This window comes from Anabrus simplex, chromosome 6 (genome assembly GCF_040414725.1).
Source record: "Anabrus simplex isolate iqAnaSimp1 chromosome 6, ASM4041472v1, whole genome shotgun sequence".
Taxonomy (NCBI): Eukaryota; Metazoa; Arthropoda; class Insecta; order Orthoptera; family Tettigoniidae; genus Anabrus; species Anabrus simplex.
This window is the reverse complement of record NC_090270.1, coordinates 280945712-280965942: the sequence shown is the minus strand read 5'-3', so window position 1 is coordinate 280965942 and position 20231 is coordinate 280945712. Positions and strand designations below refer to the sequence as shown.

Here is a 20231-nt window from a genome sequence, read left to right as displayed (position 1 = left end):
ATTCTATCCCTCGATGAAAAATTTAAGCTCATAGAAGCAAGTGAAAATCAGGAGCAGTCAGTGTTATTCAACGTGGATAAATGCAGGTCTACGATACACTTACGGAAAAAAAAAGAAAGGAATGGCTGGAAGGTATAAATGTGGTCACATGACAGTACAGTGGAACCTTCAATTGCGAGCATAATTCGTTCCGGAAACATGCTCGTAATCCAAATCGCTCATATATCAAAGCAAATTTTCCCATAAGAAACTATTGAAACTCGGATGATTCGTCCACAACACAAAAACATTTATTCGCATAACATTTCTAAAACAAAATATAATGTAAAACAATTAAACTGCACTTTATCTTACAATAGAATCATTGTTGGTGTGAGGGAGACGAGAGATGACATGAGAAGAGTTACTGTGTAGCACGAATTTCACTAACGGAATCACTGCTATCGGTTGGCTCATTGGAAGTGTTTTCTTTTCGTGCAACTTTGAGGAACCTGTCCAATGACTGTTGCTTTTGGCTCTTTTTGAGGATTTCACAAAAATGTGACGTTGCATTGTCATTGAACAGATTTATCCACTGTAATCATCTCCTTCTTCCGACTGAATTCCTTTTTAGCCTTCTTTTCGTTCACAGGGCCCATCGTTGCAGAACAGTTATATCACAGATGACAGAAACAAAACGTGTACACTTGTACGGTGTTGACTATGCGAGCGAGGCACGCCAACTGAAGTCCAGCGCGGGAAATGATTACACTCCCTTTCCCAGGAAAGAGAGTGGCAGGGGGAGGGGAAAACAAAGGCACAGGGGAGGTGAAAATGTACGTAATCATGACGCTCATATTGCGAAACCTCACTCGCTTATCAAGTCACAATTTATTTAAAATATTTGCTTGTCTTGCAAAACATTCGTAGACCAAGTTACTAGCAATCCGAGGTTCCACTGTACTTCATTTCGTATTGCCTTATTTAATTAAACTTTGTATGACCCATACCTTACACCTGTTACAAGTAATTTTACAGTATGTACTTGTGTACTATAAAAGTACAGTACTATAAATGCTATGAGCTTGATTCTCGCTGTATGGTAGCCATGTACTGTACGCACAATGGGTACTGTATTTCATTCCCTCCCAGAGGACTGTGTCTTTGTCTTTGTAATTAAGAAAGTACAAAACGCATGAAATAATGTTTCTTATTCCACTGGATATGGATCAGTGAAACGGAAAATTAAAAAACGCTAACAATTAAGAGGTGAACCGTCTTACATGAAAATCATTTCAGAATGTCAAATCCAAGAACATTGCCAAAGCTAAAAAGCTTGCTGAACACCACGACAGTTTTAACATCGATATGTTTTTGGGCTGGGGGCCTATTTGGAATTAGTGTAAGCATTTTAGTGTCGACAGTTTTGCATCGACAAAAACTGACACCTTAACCAGGTAACTAGTGTACGTCGTATGGACGTAAGAACAATGCCCATTTTAATAGATGGGAAGGAATGTTTTTGGAAGACATTGATGATCGATGTATTAGACCTATAAAAGGTGAATAATTTTAACAGGAAAAAATTAATTAAAATTCTGTACACTACGGAGGGAAGAGAAAATTATTTATTTCAGTTTATTGCAACTCTTTATCTCCCCTGCGGGTGGAGTGAAAGGATGCATCTCTTGCATGTCATAAGAGGCTACTAAGAGTAGAACAACCAATGAATCTATACTCGCCCTCTCGTCTTCTAAGTCCCAAAACATATCCATAATTCTTTTTTTCCTCATAGTGGAGAAATGTACACACATCTTTTGTATTTAAGGCTTCTAATGGGTTGGAAAGTTTTAAAAATAGTCACAAGATAGTGTGGAATAAAATGTGCAGGGAGTCCTGTGATATAAGTGTTGAGACTGTTCTGCAATGGAAAACAAACATTGACACTTGAATTGAAGGTTACCAACTAAAAAACATATCCAGTGGTAATGAAATGACTATTTTGGGGGGAATTGCCAACCAAAACTCTAAGTCTTAAGGGAGAAAAGTGTAAGCATTCTAAGGAGCACTTAGCAGTTTTCTTGTGTGGGAATATCGAAGAAAACATGGATTGGCCACCGGTGACAGGAAAGGCACAAAAACCTAGATGTTTTAAGAATTTTGATGTGTCTTTGTTGCCAATTACTCAGTGTGGCAATAAAAAAGACCTGGATGACAGCTGTGTTGATGGAGGAATGGCTTATTTTGTTCAATAACACAATGAAACTAGTGAAGAGATAGGTGTTTTTATTTTTGGACAGTGTTACCTGCCATCCACACTTGAATCTTTCTAATGTAACATTAGTCTGGTTTCCTGCCAATATGGTTGCCATTATGCAACCTGTGGATCAAGGCATAATTTATTGTATGAAAAGTTACTACCCAAAGTTCGTGATGCAGTATTTAACCGCAAGAATTGATGACTGCATCAGCATTAACAGTTCATAATGCAATTTACAGGATAGCCAAAGGAGTAAAATCTGTGAAGCCTCAAACTATCGAAAAATGTTTCATAAATGCTTGATTTTCATCCTCTGATTTTGTGGATGATTAATCATCGGAGAATGGCATTGAAGTTTTTGTCAGCGACATAAATAGACTATGTTCGATGATTGGAGAGAGCTTGGAAGATGTAATCACAGATGTAGACATTAAATCTAAAACCGATTGCATTCTTACTGGATCAGATACCGAAGAAGATGCCATCAGTGAAACTACCACTTCCTCTGTGCATACATAGAATGAACCATTGTAATCTGTTCTGCAACTGGAGGAATTTACATTAGCTACAAATAATTCAGACCTGTTACTGAGTCTTTCATCATTCAAAACTGTAATTGAAACGGCTCTGGTATCGGGTAATGTTATGAAGCTATAACCATTGGAGGACTTCTGGAAAAAAAAAACTGTGTACCAGTTTGAAGTTTTATTGTTGTCCATTAGATTGTTTTTTAGATTTTTAAAAATTGTGTAGACTTTAATTTACATCTTAAATTATTTCTTTTACATTTTTAGTTTTAATTTCACTGACTGGGAGGTGAGTGAAGATTTAAGAATAAACTTCTTGGCTTTTGATAGGAATTATTATGCAACTTGCTCATCTGTCATGAAGAGAGACCTGTTGGGTGAAATGTCAATGTTAAATAAAGGATGATCAGATGTGCTTTACTCTGGTGCATGGTATTTTTACTATGAATGAGCCCATGCTGGTGAAGGTCAGTAGTGGAAAGGTAAGCCGTACAGCAGTACCGGTAACACAAACAGTTTTAAGTTCATTACTTACCAAACTATGAAAGGTGGTGTTGAAACTGCCTGCCTTCATTCTCCACACATTTTTGGCACCTCGTTAGGATATTATTCATCACTCCCTGTAGTTCACATTAAGTAATTTCCTGTTGAATAGTATGTTTCAGTTCTTGTATGGTGTGCGGGTTCATCTTGTACAATCTGCCTGCAATTATTATCTGGAGTATGTGGAGATAAATCTGGGAACCAAGGTGGTCACTTTGTGAATTTCTCTCATGGAATTAATCACATTGTGAGCAATGACAAAGTTCTGTTGAAGAAATTCAAAAACACACTCCATTTTGGTTATTCTCTGAAAAAGAGGATTAGTATGGTATTCACATTCGTATCAGAACCAACCGTATTCTAAATTTTTTTAAAAAAATGGTTGTATGATTCTTTCACCATTGATAGCACACCATACACCAATTTTTGCATCATGGAGGGACACCATGTACAAAGTTAGATTTGACTGTACTCCAGTAACAATCGTTTTGTGTACACACATAACCATGGAGGTGGAACGAGGCCTCGTCTGAGAATACTAAATGTGGGTCTGTTTATCCATTGTATATATTTTCCAGACTCCACTCAAAATGTGTACCTACGCACAGGATCGTCTGATTAAAAAGCATGTGCAACAGTTATTTTGTACGGCTTTAGATGTAATAATTTAGTAGCCTTTTGCACTGATTCTTATGAAATTCCCCCTTGTGTAAGACAATAAAGTGGGTTTTTTTACGAGAATTTTCCAAACTATGACATGTGGTTTATCTTCAGTGAGATCCTGTGCTGCTTTTTTGGTTTCTTAGGCTCAATACTCTAGCTTCCTGAAATGTATTATAAAAATTATGGACTGTTTTATGACTTGAAACTCTACAACCAGGAATCTTTCTTGAAAGCATCTTTGAACTTCACGAGCTAACTGAGTTAACACACATGAATCGTACAGAAAGACATGTTGTGCCATTGAAAATGCACGAGCCATTAATACCCTTTATGAGTAATTACAGAATTAAGAAAAGTACTAAACAAATACACACTTGGGAATAGTTGAATGTTGTGGCATCCTGCACCGTCCCTCTTCCGCGCACAGTGAACAAGTATGTATCTCACCCACACGGAAAACTCCACATGTGTCAGAGTAAAACACATCTAATCACTCTGTGTAATGGTAGCTAAGAACCTGAGCGTGTAAGATGACCTCTTGTCAGAAGACAGTTCGCTCTCCATATTGATTTCACTTGTATACACTAGAATCTTGATACCGCTGATAGGTAAGAATCCAAGGGATTTAAATCAGGAGACTGAACTGGCAACCTAATTGGTCCATTGCGTCCTATTCAATGGTATGGCCTTTGGTGACAATGGTAGAATTAACTGAATACAATTGAAATAAGAACATCTTGTTCTGTTCTCTTGAAAATCGCCTCTTCTATCAATGCACCTGCAAACCTACCACATCACGTGCCATATTTATACTAATGAAATGCTCATCCTCATTTTGTTCTGTTTATCTATTGGATCCTGTATACCACTTTGGGAAACAATATGCAACACTCTTATATCCCTCACTTAATCATACTAGTTTGAATTTAATCACTGCTTCTGCACATATGTTACAGTCCTTTGCTTTGTATGAGCTAATATACACTGACTGACAGTGACAATGCAACACCAAGGAGGAGTGGTTCGAAAGGGATGAAAGTTGGGGAAAAAACAGAGACGGCACGGATGAATAATTGATGTTTATTTCAAACCGATATGCAGGTTACACAATGCGCACGGCATCGACTCAGTAGGATGTAGGACCACCGCGAGCGGCGATGCACGCAGAAACACGTCGAGGTACAGAGTCAATAAGAGTGCGGATGGTGTCCTGAGGGATGGTTCTCCATTCTCTGTCAACCATTTGCCACAGTTGGTCATCCGTACGAGGCTGGGGCAGAGTTTGCAAACGGCGTCCAATAAGATCCCACACGTGTTCGATTGGTGAGAGATCGGGAGAGTACGCTGGCCACGGAAGCATCTGTACACCTCGTAGAGCCTGTTGGGAGATGCGAGCAGTGTGTGGGCGGGCATTATTCTGCTGAAACAGAGCATTGGGCAGCCCCTGAAGGTACGGGAGTGCCACCGGCCGCAGCACATGCTGCACGTAGCGATGGGCATTTAACGTGCCTTGAATACGCACTAGAGGTGACGTGGAATCATACGCAATAGCGCCCCAAACCATGATGCCGCGTTGTCTAGCGGTAGGGCGCTCCACAGTTACTGCCGGATTTGACCTTTCTCCACGCCGACGCCACACTCGTCTGCGGTGACTATCACTGACAGAACAGAAGCGTGACTCATCGGAGAACACGACGTTCCGCCATTCCCTCATCCAAGTCGCTCTAGCCCGGCACCATGCCAGGCGTGCACGTCTATGCTGTGGAGTCAATGGTAGTCTTCTGAGCGGACGCCGGGAGTGCAGGCCTCCTTCAACCAATCGACAGGAAATTGTTCTGGTCGATATTGGAACAGCCAGGGTGTCTTGCACATGCTGAAGAATGGCGGTTGATGTGGCGTGCGGGGCTGCCACCGCTTGGCGGCGGATGCGCCGATCCTCGCGTGCTGACGTCACTCGGGCTGCGCCTGGACCCCTTGCACGTGCCACATGTCCCTACGCCAACCATCTTCGCCACAGGCGCTGCACCATGGACACATCCCTATGGGTATCGGCTGCGATTTGACGAAGCGACCAACCTGCCCTTCTCAGCCCGATCACCATACCCCTCGTAAAGTCGTCTGTCTGCTGGAAATGCCTCCGTTTATGGCGGCCTGGCATTCTTAGCTATACACGTGTCCTGTGGCACACGACAACACGTTCTACAATGACTGTCGGCTGAGAAATCACGGTACGAAGTGGGCCATTCGCCAACGCCGTGTCCCATTTATCGTTCGCTACGTGCGCAGCACAGCGGCGCATTTCACATCATGAGCATACCTCAGTGACGTCAGTCTACCCTGCAATTGGCATAAAGTTCTGACCACTCCTTCTTGGTGTTGCATTTGCTCTGTCAGTCAGTGTATTTGATGAAACTGTAACAAAAGGAACTTCGCTACCCTAATAGTTTTATAGTAGATTTAAGCAAATTTGATCTAAATCAAAGACTTTAGTAAAGAACATATCTGGAATTCTGAATTGAATTTCATAATATTTAAATAATACCTTTCTCTAATGCTATGGTTCACAGAATGTGCTCCCTTTGGTTCATATTCTTTAATAGAATACAGTTCTTAAAATCAGCATGGTATGTAAATGTACCGTATGGCAAACAGTCGTAGGTTAAAATGCAATTATAACAATGTGGAAACTTTTGGAACCTCCACTTCATTGGTTGGCTTAGAAGCTATGAAATTGTATACTTACTACATTTCATACTGGTGAGATTGATTTTCACTCTCTTCTATAGCTTTTAGCAAACAAGAGAGACTATAATATGTGTCAAATGATAAGCTATTTCTGTTGCAATCATTTTTATGAATAAAAATATTTAGGCCTGGCGCAAGTGATATTGAACAAAGTCAAATTTTTTGTGGAGTGCAGTGCATTGAGTAGGAGGGATAATGGGATAACCATAGGAGCCATTTGTTTGGACAATTCTGAGTAGCCTCTCAAGACCAAAATGCTTGCCATTTAACACAGACTGTAGTTGGATTTTTATGCAAAATTTGGCTTTAGCACAGATCTATGCTCATGCACACTGCTCATACTGCTAGTAAATGCATCTTGGTCCACATACTGTACATTTGCTACTGTTAATAGCAATTCATTCAGTTAACAAATTTCATTTTGTTTGAACTTATATAAAAGCCTGCTTTATGTTTTCACCACTATGTTTTAATTTTGCAAGTACAGTTGCAAACAAGTTATAAAACCTACATGTAAGTAACAAAAAAATCCTCTGAAAGGCATACTGTTTACATTGTTGTTCATGTACATTTGATCTTCCTGTACTATACCTCTTAATTTGAAGGTCTGCAGCTTGTTGGGAACTGTGATCTGACATGTTAGAGAAGCACTGCTCTAAAAGAAAAGGAAAAAAAAATCACGTGTTTATGCAACTTATTGCATAATTAATGTGTATAAAATATTCAGAATTATTAACATTATCCTGCTCTGATGTCAAATTTGAATTTTCCCAGTTGCTTGCCAAGCATTTGTGCCTATAGGACTAGCTTCAAAGGAATGCTAGAGTCATTTTTATAGTTTTCCCTGTAAAAGTGCTAGTAACAGGTGATGAAAGAAAATTTCAGTCATCACTAGGGCTTAATCTTTGTAGTAACTATTAGCCTATTGTTAATATCTAAATAAAGCCCAAAAAATATCAAGCTTTAGTTTGCATTTACCTTAAGTTGAAAGCACTTTTACAGCTGACCTTGCTGGAACAAATGTTGGCATGCATTTCTACCAACCACTTGAATTTTGAGTTCATAATCCAAATAAGTGTGACATTTTTAACTTTGTAAAATTGTGACATGCAAAGCTGATGGCTCTTGTCAGTGTTATTTGTAGATAGTTATTGTTATAGTTCAATTTTCTGCATCACTACAAATATTTAAACAATGAGTTATGTTTTGTCATCCCCTCTGTGCCTATCTTAACTTACATATTTATTACAGGGTTGCTATTTATTCCAGAACTAAAACTGATTTATTGCTTGTATGGATGCTCAGGAATGATATTCACAGTTTTAATTGTAGATATTCATTAGGATAAGGAATGGTGTAAATAGCAATTTTAACTTTTCTAGGTGTCTTTATTTTCATATGTATTGGCTCAACTGTCTGAAGAAGTTTTTTCCTCTGAAGTCTAGTAAAGCAATTCTTATCCTGAATGTGTTTTGGTCTTATGAAAGATTTCAATACCCTGGAATGAAATTGGTGGCAACTGGTGGTCACCAGCTGGTATACCAGAAGTTGTCGAACTAATGCCATTGTGCATCGAGTATCGCTGACATCTCTGAAATGTCCTATACACTCTCAGACTTAGCCTCTGTTTGTAGGGCCATTAAGTCTACTGACAAGAAGTCCACAGGCAAGTCTCCAATATTCAGGCACTTACTTGAATTCAGCCAGAGACTTTATGATGTTCCTTTCCTTGGGAAACTGAAGTAAAGACTGTGCAGATGTGATGATGATGATGATGATGTGTTTCAGATCCTTGTAAGTTTGGCCTGTAGAGAGACACATTAACAGATAGTTGTTCATAGAGTAGGATCAATTCTCACATGATTGTACCACAGTATCTGGTTATGCCATTTGAAGGAGCTCTCAGTATATTTCCTTATACATCCTTAAAATGCCATTCCAGTCACTGGACTCGAGTCGCAGCTCACATAGGAAGTTCACATGTGATAGTTCTCTTCTACTAAGCAAGCAGTTTTTGCTCTATTTCAGACCGGGCAAGTTGGCCGTGCGCGTAGAGGCGCGCGGCTATGAGCTTGCATCCGGGAGATCGTGGGTTCGAGCCCCACTGTCGGCAGCCCTGAAGATGGTTTTCCGTGGTTTCCCATTTTCACACCAGGCAAATGCTGGGGCTGTACCTTAATTAAGGCCACGGCCGCTTCCTTCCCACTCCTAGCCCTTCCCTGTCCCATCGTCGCCATAAGACCTATCTGTGTCGGTGCGACGTAAAGCAGCTAGCAAAAAAAAAAAAAAATAAAAATAAAAAAAAAAGCTCTATTTCAATCTTTTTTCTTGCAACTCTTTTTCCATCCACAGCACAACAGGAAGGCCAAGTAATACCTCATTCCCCATACTGTAATACTAAATTAGTTCAATGTTTAAAACTTTACCATGCATCTGAAGTATATTATCATAAACAGAACAGTCGAGTGTGCTATCTTTTAACATAAGAAATTTCATCTTAATTTATCTGTATTGAACTGAGTTTACAAATACTTATAAAATCTGAAAGGTTCCTCCTATTCAATACAAAAACAATGTTGTCTGATTGTATTACAACATAATCACTTTATTAGCAGTACTAGTTTTCGATGTTTTTACAACACCATCATCAGCTGCATTAAAGTAAAGAGAAACCAGCAATTAATATAAAATACATCTCAACATTATTTACACAACTTGCTCCGTTAGATATTACATTAAATTATAAATATTGGCGCGCGGTTGTGAGCTTGCATCCGGGAGATAGTAGGTTTGAATCCCACTATCGGCAGCCCTGAAAATGGTTTTCCGTGGTTTCCCATTTTCACACCAGGCAAATGCCGGGGCTGTACCTTAATTAAGGCCACGGCCGCTTCCTTCCAACTCCTAGGCCTTTCCTATCCCATCGTCGCCATAAGACCTATCTGTGTCGGTGCGACGTAAAGCGCCTAGCAAAAAAAAAAATTATAAATAAATGAAATTGACTTGTATTACTACCAGTTAACAATTTATAGGTCAAAAACTATTAAAAAACAAACAACATTAAAAAGATTTTTCCATCTTAGGGTACTGAGTTCAATTACTTTTTTCATTTGGTGTTGCTAAATTACTATTTTTACACCTTGTGTGTCATTTCAATGTGTCTGATCTTGAAGATCAGAAATAATCACTAAGTTGAAAGGTATAGGTCTATATTCAATTTTGTTGCTTTTGAAATTAATGTTAAACTGCTTTTACATTTAAAACATATTTTTTATTTGTGTAATATGTAATATGTATATGTAATATGCCTCAGGTGGTGTATATGTTGGGGAAACAAGTTGTCATCAGGATGACGCTGTGCACTATTTGGTTGAATTCCTCAATTCTATCACTGATCCTGGAATGCCGGCAGATATTGTAACTCTGAAAATAGGAACAACCATCGTGCTTCTCAGGACCCTGCCCCTCGAAACTATCCAATGGCACTAAGCTATAACTAATGCCACTGGCTGTGGCAAAAGAGAGTCCATGTTCATACCAAAAATTCTGCGGAATCCTACGATGTACCCATTCCAGTTCAAACCTTTGCAGTTCCTTGTCAGTCTGTGCTTCCCAATGGCTATCAACAGGTCACAGGGTTAGACTCTGAAAGTTGCAGAACTTGACCTCAAGTCAAGCTACTGCTCGTACAGCCAACTGTACATCGCAGGTTCCCATGTTAGTTTCTTTGTGCTCGTGGTAACAGAGCAATGAATGTGGTGTACAAATAAGCATTCAGTTAAATGACTGGCTCCAGTTACTCAAATACCAGTGGTTAGGGGGATAAGTACTAATAACCTTACGGAATGTAGGGATTAATATGTGTAGTTCGTAACACATTTAAATTTAGTGAATGGTTTGCCTGAGGGAGGAGCTTGAAGTAGAGTGCGATGTTTGTGAGGTAGGTAGTAGCTTCGTTTACCCTTCTGCTTATACCACCTGCCGTACTATGCTTCATATTATAGTATGCATGCATAATGTGTAAGAAGTGATTCCAAGTACATCACGGCACTGCAGCTATACACATCACTTCACTGTAGCTTCACATAGTACGCATGCATAAGTTGTATGAAAACGTTCTACGTATCAGAAGCAACGTTTTCACTCTGGAAAATATTGTAATGTATGTCAGCAAAGCAAGACCACGGTGATATCAAGAGGAGAAAGACAAGGAGAATGCTTTGTGAAAATTGGTGGTCAGAGCCTTGAAATTGTGGACAGTTTCAGATATCGAGGGATGGTTTTCCATGGTTTCCCATTTTCACACCAGGCAAGTGTATGTCAGCAAAGCAAGACCACGGTGATATCAAGAGGAGAAAGACAAGGAGAATGCTTTGTGAAAATTGGTGGTCAGAGCCTTGAACCTTGTACCTTAATTAAGGCTACGGCCACTTCCTTCCCACTCCTAGCCCTTTCCTTTCCCATTGTTGCAATAAGACTTATCTGGGTTGGTGTGAAGTGAACCAACTTGGAAAGAAAACCTAGGGAGTGAATTAATGCAGAATAGAAAGCTGGACATGGAGATAAGCCAGAGCATTCTACCAGAGTGTAAGAAACTTTGTCTGGAATAAGGAAGTGTTTAAGAGGTAATGTACAAAATTTATTATGCACCCAAATTAACCTACGCGGCTGAGACCTGGACAACGACATGTAGGAAGGAGAGTAGAATCCAAGCCAGTGAATTGAAATACCTAAGAAGAATGATAGGAAAGACAAAGTGAGAAACAAAGATGTTAAAAAGTCTGAAATGAAAATGAAAGAATTGACAGGAATGAACTAACATGGTTTGGACATGTAAAGAGGATGAAGGAGGAAGGAATACCAAAACGGACGTGGAGATGAAGTTAAAGGGAAAGAGAGAGAGAGGGAGACCTAGAACAAGCTGGATTAATTCAATAAAGAGGAGTGCAAGGAGAAGAAACCTGGAATGGGACAAAGTGATAGAAGAGGAACGATGGAAGGAGAGAGGAAGGTGAAGAAGTGCCATAAATGCCCCGCCCCAGCAGGAGCTGGATAAAGAGAAAGGAGGAGGAGCTACAAATATCAAATTTTGAACTTGATTCCTGTTTTTATTTTTTTGAAATGGGACATTATTTTGGCCTTGCCAGTAACGAGCAGAAAATTACGTATACTTATCTCCCAAACATCCTGTATAGAGTTGGCCTCGCACAGCGCTGTGAGCTTGCATCTGGGAGATAGTGAGTTCGAACCCCACTGTCGGCAGCCCCAAAGATGGTTTTCTGTGTTTTCCCCTTTTCACACCAGGCTGTACCTTAAGGCCTTGGCCGCTTCGTTCCCACTCCTAGTCCTTTCCTATCCTATCATCGCCATAAGACCTATCTAAGTGCCTAAAATTCAGTATGTCACCAATGAAGAAATTACAGTCACTTATGTTAAATTGTTGTAGGCAGTGAAATGCCAAGAATAATGGTAGCCTCTACAGTAGACAATACAAAACTAACATAAATTTTTTGGAATTTTTTGCCTTGGTGTAACTGTACCTTTATTTTGATGAAGCTATCAAGAATGGTGGTTACAGCTGTACAACATACAGTATTATGAGCAGAACTCCTATTCAACTTTTAAAAAAATCTATTCTTGTAAGGAGAAATTATAGGGGAGACCAATTTGTAGACTTTTTTAAGGAACATATAGTGACCACATTCTTCCAATTACCAAAAGAACGCTTGCCCCAGGGGCTTTTTACTTATGAGTGTGGGTTGGTGACCACAGGGGCTTAGCTGTGTCCTGGCATTACTTCCACTTGTACCAGGATCCTCACTATCACCTATCCTATTCGATCTCCCTTGGTCATCTTTTGTTCTTTTCCAACCCCGATGGTATTAGAGTATTGCAAGTAATCAACTTCATGATCTGTATCAATGTATAATGTAATTTAACAAATTGACAGTAATTCACCTTATCGATACAATATGTTGTGTGCCTTAAGCAAGTTCAAAAATTAGCAGTAGTACACGTTATGTTTTATTACAAACATCCAGGGGCGGTGCATCATTATGGGCTAAAAGGGCTTAGCCCCACCAGATTTTTGGACATACGAGTTTAGAAATCTTATATTATTTATATTTCAGATAATACATTTAATGAGACCAAATTGATAATCTGAGTACCACTGTCCTGCAGTAATTAATGAAATGAGGAAATGAAAGTATGATAATATTACATATTTTCTACATTTATCCTCACACAGGGGCTAATTCTGTCTCAGTCCTCGCAGTGACTATCAGTAGGTAACTGTTTTGAAGGTCCGTGAAGCTTTGAGGGAATGAAAGTGGCAATGCATTTTAAAATGTCAGGCTAGCGGCTAGCTTTGACATGCCCGCAGTAAAAAAGAACAATGCGATGAAGATGTAGCGGTGGGTGTTATGGCGATGTTATTACAAACTCACTGGTATTCTACTAACCTCATGTAACATGTTCTGGTGATCATTCACAGAGTGAAGCTTTCAACACGTTTGGAATTTTAGTTTACAGTTAGCTTTTAGCAGTTGCAGAATGGTGAGCATAAGTTCTGGATAGTTATTGTTTTGATTAGTATGTAGCATTTAAAATAGTGATTAATTTGCACTGCAGAAGAATTGACGAGCACAGTTCCTTTATAAATGAGGTAACTTTTAAAGTACCGTATTTTATTATTAGGATGAATTAGCATGAAGCACGCTTAACTGTACTGATACTGCCATTAAAAATGTAATGAAAGGTTTAATATGCATGTATATACAACAGAAAAAGCAACAAAAACTACAGTAATAATAATAACATAAAATATGTAAAAATAGACCTAATAATGCCTACATTAGCCCCACCTGCCATTAGAGCCACGAGCTGCTACTGCAAACATCATCAGCTACAGATATATTTGTTTAGGTAAAAACATTAAATATGGAAAGACATAGTCTTCTCAAGATCTTAAAAACATACTTGACTATTTATGGAAAAAGATAATGAATGGCTAAGGGGGAGGAGATGAAAGAGGGGGCTTAAAAATGATTGCTGACTACAAACTTAAAAAACTTACCGTATGTAAACTGTGACAGTTTATCACTATGTTCATCCAAAAAGTCTTTGTATACAGTTGTACACCATGATCCATAAAAAAACGAGGTGAAAACATGTCTTCTTATTGCACTGTGTACTTGAAAAACTCGTTAGCAGATCTCAAAATTGATGAGACTCATAGTATTTCTTTGTTGAAAAACATAAAAGCTCGTGGCAGCTGTAAGTATGGGATCTTCCGTAATTGAATGGTCATTATGTAGTTGATATTTTGCAATTGTGTCCTCAAAATTAAAGTGTCCCAAGAGTGTTTGCAAGTCTTGGAGCGGTCTCCCTGTCACTAATACGACTTTACATGTAAAGCAATGCCCCTTTCAGAGAAATGTATTTCCCACTTTCGTTAACATCCTATGTATAAAATATGCAGATTAATTTGAAATCTGTGTAATTCTGGAGATCTGTTAGGGCCTTGTTGTAATGTAGCCTATGTGAAATGTGGGCTGTAAACTGAACTGAGATTCCATCAGATTCTTTTCTGATTCAAATTTAAAATAATATCATATGGCCTCAGCTACCGCATGCAGACAATTTAATGTAATGCCATTTGGCTGTCTGCTGTCAATTTCGGCATTCCGTTTTACTTCAAGCCTGCTAGATGGCAGAGTAAACAGAATCTCTCTTGGGCATCTCTGGCTGAGTTTTAATGAATTTTGTTGGGTAAACACCAAAATGTGTCACAGAGATCTTTTACATGCCGACACCGTACAACATGGATTGTCGAATGGACTTGTTTCCGCCGTTCAAAAATCCGACTACCTCTGCTACCGCTGTCTTGGGATCCGGAGGCAGACACTACCACTGATCCATAGAGGCAGCTTTAAAATACTGTGAATATCAGATCTGAAGACTTTCCAGAACACAACAGCTCTTCTATGAAACACAAACACTGGATGAATACAGGAACATGAACATAATAGTCAAAAAGAAATTCATATAGGTTAATTATTATTTGTTTATTAATCTCTTTACAAGACAACAAAAATACACTTTACATCACAGGAACTTAACAACACTATTTACAACAAATCCATTAACACCACACTGAACATATCAGTTGAATCCCAATTGTTAATACATATTATGTTGAATGCTTTTGTTCTTATTATTATAGAGGTACAGATGTGTTTTAAGTAGGGCTATGTGGTATGCCAACACAGCCAATGACTATATCAAACAACAAGATTTTTCTCATAGAGTACTGAAGTACGATTTTGCAACAATGCTAGTATAATATTTCAAGAAACAGTCTCTGAAGGAATAAAATTTATGTAGAGTAGTATAAACCGAAATTACGTCCTATCTTTCTGCCCTACTGGTTTTTTTAGTATAAAATAGATTAAACACTTCGACACAAGAACAAACTGGATTCAGCACACCACGAAACTCCAATAGACTGTAATATTTTATATTTTAATCTCTCCATTAGTCTGCAAAATAATCATTTTATAACGTTACATACAGTACTGCGTTCATTGCAAATACTAAACTCTCTTCATTAATTCAGAACTCCGGAACCTCCCAAACACTTGTAAAAAGGAAAATAGCAATAAAACTATTTCCTTTCTGTTGCCCTGCTTCGGAAATAAGGTATTTGCAATTTTGTACACAGAGATAATAATGTTACTGATCTTACATCTCACTATCTACTTTCACGGTTTGCAGGAACGCCAAGGTGCTGGAATTTATTCCCGGAGTTCTCTTACGTGCCGATAAATTTGTACCAATGAAGCTCACGTACCATATTTCAGCAACTTCAAATATCACTGCACTGAGCCAGGATCGAGAGTACCGTTTGAGGGATACTCATAATACTGAAAGTTGGAAAGATCATAAATGTAAGCACTGCATGTCAAAATAAATATTTTTTAAACCCCTGCAAGTCTCAAATATTAGCCTATACATTATCAGGCATAAAATGATGTGCTTAAGAGTATAATCTAAGATAATATTATGATAACGTAGTAGCCAACATTCTCGGAATATTAAATCGTTGGGCGTCAGTGCTATAACAAAAAAACAATTTATCCCAAAAACGGACAATTCCATTGATGAATGGTAAATTCAGGTATTCTCCAAGTATTTTTTCAAGGATTCTCCACTGCAACTCCAGGTGATTGAGCCTGGTACCTAACAAATAGCTAATCAGATTACCAGACAACCTACACGTGTGAGATTTCGACGTCCCAAGGTTCTAAAATGAAGAAACATATACAATACATCCGGTCACTCAGAGTCGGTCCCCAAAGGTCCTAAAATTGACTTTGATTTTGAATCGTTAGCCTCTTTAATTAGCCGTTATGTAAAAATTGAACTATACCTATTTCTGTTGCATACAATAATTTATTTGCAATTATTTCTAAATTCAGACCTGTAGCACTGGTGACATAGAGCATATATGTGTGTGTTTTCAAATTTGCACCAGTATTCTGAATATTAAAGACACGGGGAGGGTGATGCGTGACTGACGGTTTGTATGTCCACTCTCCGCGCAGACGTCCACCTGAGGTATGAATCATACGTAGCTGTTGTCTTTTTGATCTATTGGTTCTAACTCCTAACTGCGCCACGAGCAACTTGGTATCGCTGCTTCGTGGCATATTAAAGCATGGGACACACATTGCACGTTCCTCCATATGTGCCCATCGCTGTTTCCGACTAGTCAGAAGATATTTGAAGTAAAAATTTTAGGTGGGACACGATATATTCCAGCTGATAGACTGTCCTTGCGCTTTCCTATTACTAGTATCTTCACTTTTTCTGAAAATATTCTTACCCCATTAAATACATAAATAGACAATTTTATACTTGATACTGTTTGGATAAAATACTGTATGTAGCATTTTTCTGGGACCTTCAGAGAATGGCATGTTATGAAAGCAATGTGATTTTCCTTTGTTATTTGAACATAAAATGTGGACTTCACGCTCCCTCCAGATGAGACCAGTTTCAGTTGTTCAAGTTGTCGGCTGTTAGGTTAAGGGTGGTCAGTACGCTACGTCTGTTGGGATTCACGCCGAGGTTTTCCCAGTTGATCCACGACAGCCTTGCAGTTAAATCTGTAAATTGTGATACAACATATGTCAACACATGAACAACTATTAAAATAAAATTACCTACATATTATGTATTGTATTTTTCTCACAATTATGTTAATAAATGCATTATAAAATTTAGTCTTGTTAATGCAGGAAATAAGAAATTTAGTCTTAGAATATTTCATTGGGGTATAATATATTCAAATAAACAGTCTAACAAACAATCCAAATAAATACACAATTTAAACATGATGATGATGATAACAACAACAACAACAACAGTTCCTATTGTTATTTCGTGGTGGATGCAGTACTGTCTCTTGGCATAGGCCAGAGCAAAGTTTAGCTTCCACTGAAGTCCCAGTCTCATCCATGGCTGTGGCATTATGAAAACTACTGGGGTATGGGTGGTGCTGAGTAATGACATTAGAGCACAGCTAGTACGTCTGAGTGTTGTGAAAGGTGTTACTCATAGTCAGTTGTGCTGCAGTAGAACTTTCTGGCTCACTGATGAAAGCAATGGCAAACTACCTCATTTCTCATCTTGCCTACAGATCATTCCATGTGAAGAAAACAGTGTTGCTCTTATGACAACACGGTTGCTATATCGAACGGCTCTGCTTAACTGCAACACGGGAAAACTTTGGCACGTAAATTTGTGAAACTCGGTATTTAAGTTCAAGATATAAGGGGGTAAGAAACTAAGCTGAAAATTACTTTTATGAATTCAAGGGAACTCAGGGGTTAGAGGGGAGCTCATTTTGGTATTCACGACATAAAGGGAAAACGGCAGCACATAGATTGGCAAAACTCAGTATTTACGTTCAAGATAAAATGTAGAAGAAACTAAGCTGAAATTTATATTGATGAACTCTATGGCATTTGTAGAGGGCGGGAAGGGCAAGGATAGAGTGGTTCATTTTGATGTTCACAGCATAATGCAAAAACGGCGGAACACAAATGTGTCAAAACTCAGTTTTCAAGTTCAAGATAAAAAGGGGGGAAGAAAATAAGCTGCAAATTAAGTACAGTTTACTTTTGTTTCTTCCTCAACCTCATCCATAAAGTAAATATTATTGTTAAAGGAGGAAATTGCACACGTAGACTAAATAATCACATAAAACTCACTCAACACAAGGCAAGTACGCACTGATATAAAGACTAAAAAACATATGCATCACATAAACAGACGACTTCTCTACAACAGTGATAAGTTGCTAGGATTCACAGAGGAACGGGTTACGCATTGCATGTACCACAAGCGACACAGAAGGAAGATGAAGGAAGGCAACAAAGCGATGGATGTTCCGCCATTGTGCTTCCTCCCTGCGAATGTATTCATGCAATAGAAAAGCTTCAGTAGTTATTTTAATAATGTAGGGCAAAAAATGCATCCTCTTTTTTTTACTTTCTTTCAAAATGACAATATAAAGTACATTATAATATTCCTAAATCACGAGGAATTATGAGTGTCCAAGAGGGGGGGGGGGGGGAGAAGGGGTGTTCGCTCCTTGTATGTCCATAAGAGCAGTACTGTTTTCTTAACTTGGAATGAATCATAATACGTGTCATTTTGGCGCTGCCATCAGTTTTTGCGGTTTCCCTGTAATCACATAACGTTTGGGGCCGATGATCTTCGATGTTAGGCCCCTTAAAACAACAAGCATCATCATCAGCACATAACCTCTAGTGGTGCTATTTAAGGATCCAACCTGCCTCTGAGTTGATGTCGTAACAGACAGATAATAATTATTGAAACTCCAAGGTTTCGGAATCTCAGTACTATATTTTCCTGATTGTACCATACGTAAGTAATCAAACTAATGTGATGACACCCAGGCATTTTGAGCCAAACAACTGTGTTAGGTAAACAGAAAGCTCTGTATTCTCCTCCAAGAGAACCACAGATACCAAAAAGGAAAAGAGAAAATCAGTCTCGAATCTCTCTGACTGCGCGGCATAGTGGTTAAAGGTTTGCCTTCTTCGTTGAAGGCTGCAGGTTCATATTTTGCCACAGTCAGTTGGTAATTTAGAACAATTAGGTATCTGCAAGAGGTGCCTAACAAAGCCCTGTTCAGGACAAATTTGCGGCACATTGTCATCTCTAAAAATTTATTATTATTATTATTATTATTATTATTATTATTATTATTATCATCATCATTAGCCTGGAGACTTTTAAATTGTAATTTTTCAGCAAAATACTTTAAGTTGTTTAGTGTTAGGGAAAATACACCCATGTTCATAAAAAACAGAACACCTTGAAAGACTACAGATAGAAAGTTCATATTCGCAGGACATCTTCATTAGTATGTTCTGCAGAAACGATTAGCATTTCAGTCACCTAGGTTCATTGGGCGAGTTGGTCGTGCGGTTAAAGGCGCGCGGCTGTGAGCTTGCATCCGGGAGATAGTGGGTTTGAATCCCTCTGTCTGCAGCCCATTCCCATTTTCACACCAGACAAATGCTGGGGATGTACCTTAATTAAGGCCACGGCCACTTCCTTCTAACTCCTAGGCCTTTCCTATCCCATTGTCGCCATAAGACCTATCTGTGTCGGTGCGTCGTAAAAGCATCTAGCAAAAAAAAAAAAAAAAAAAAAAAAGTCACCTAGGTTCAGCATGTGTCCTGTTTCCTAGTAGGCACTAGGTCCTCTATGGGCACTAATAACTTGTTCCATGCATGATGGCATCGATGCGTATAAGGTGCGAATGGCGTCCTGGGTTATAACCATCCATGCCGCATTCACATGGTTCCACAGTTCACCTTTGGTGTTTGGCATTGGGTCACAGCGTCGCACCCGTCGTTTCACCATACCCCACACATTTTCGATTGGCAACAAGTCCGCTGATCGGGCGGGTCAGGGCAACAGTCCGACATCCTGTGACACCAAGAAGGCACGTGTTCGTGCAGCAACATGTGGTCGCGCATTGTCCTGCTGAAATATGGCGTCTGGTGTGGCGTGCAGGAAGGGTATGGCTACGAGTTGCAGGATGTCATTCACGTAGGTCAAACTGGTCACAGTTCCCTGGACACGCACCAACAACTTGATTTGTGGTTCTACCCTATAGCACCCCCCCACCAGAAGGCCTTGAGTTGACGCTGTATGTCTTGTGCGAATGCAGTCAATGTGATGCCTCTCCCGCTCTCTGTGGCGAACCAAAATGCGGCCAGTATTTTCAAACAAACAGAACCTGGATTCGTCGAAAACACTATCTGCTGCCATTCCTGTCCCCAGTGACATCGTTCCATACACCATTGCAGTCTAGCATGTTCATGCACTTTAGTCAAAGGTAGTTGGAGAAGTGTACGATGCGCCGGTAACCCAGACCGTAATAAAACGGCGACGGACTGTCACTCCTG

The 20231-nt window shown here is 39.2% G+C and overlaps 1 protein-coding gene across 1 annotated transcript in view; it reads right to left on the bottom strand.

Annotated features, from left to right (window-relative positions):
- Nucleotides 1–14786: 14786 nt before the first annotated feature.
- Fer2 (48 related 2) overlaps nucleotides 14787–20231 on the bottom strand; it is a 126049-nt gene continuing 120604 nt past the window's right edge. The window contains exon 6 of the mRNA XM_068228287.1: nucleotides 14787–16889. Within this exon, the coding sequence (XP_068084388.1) occupies nucleotides 16780–16889 (110 nt within the window). The 3' untranslated portion in view covers nucleotides 14787–16779. The remainder of the gene's footprint in view (nucleotides 16890–20231) is intronic.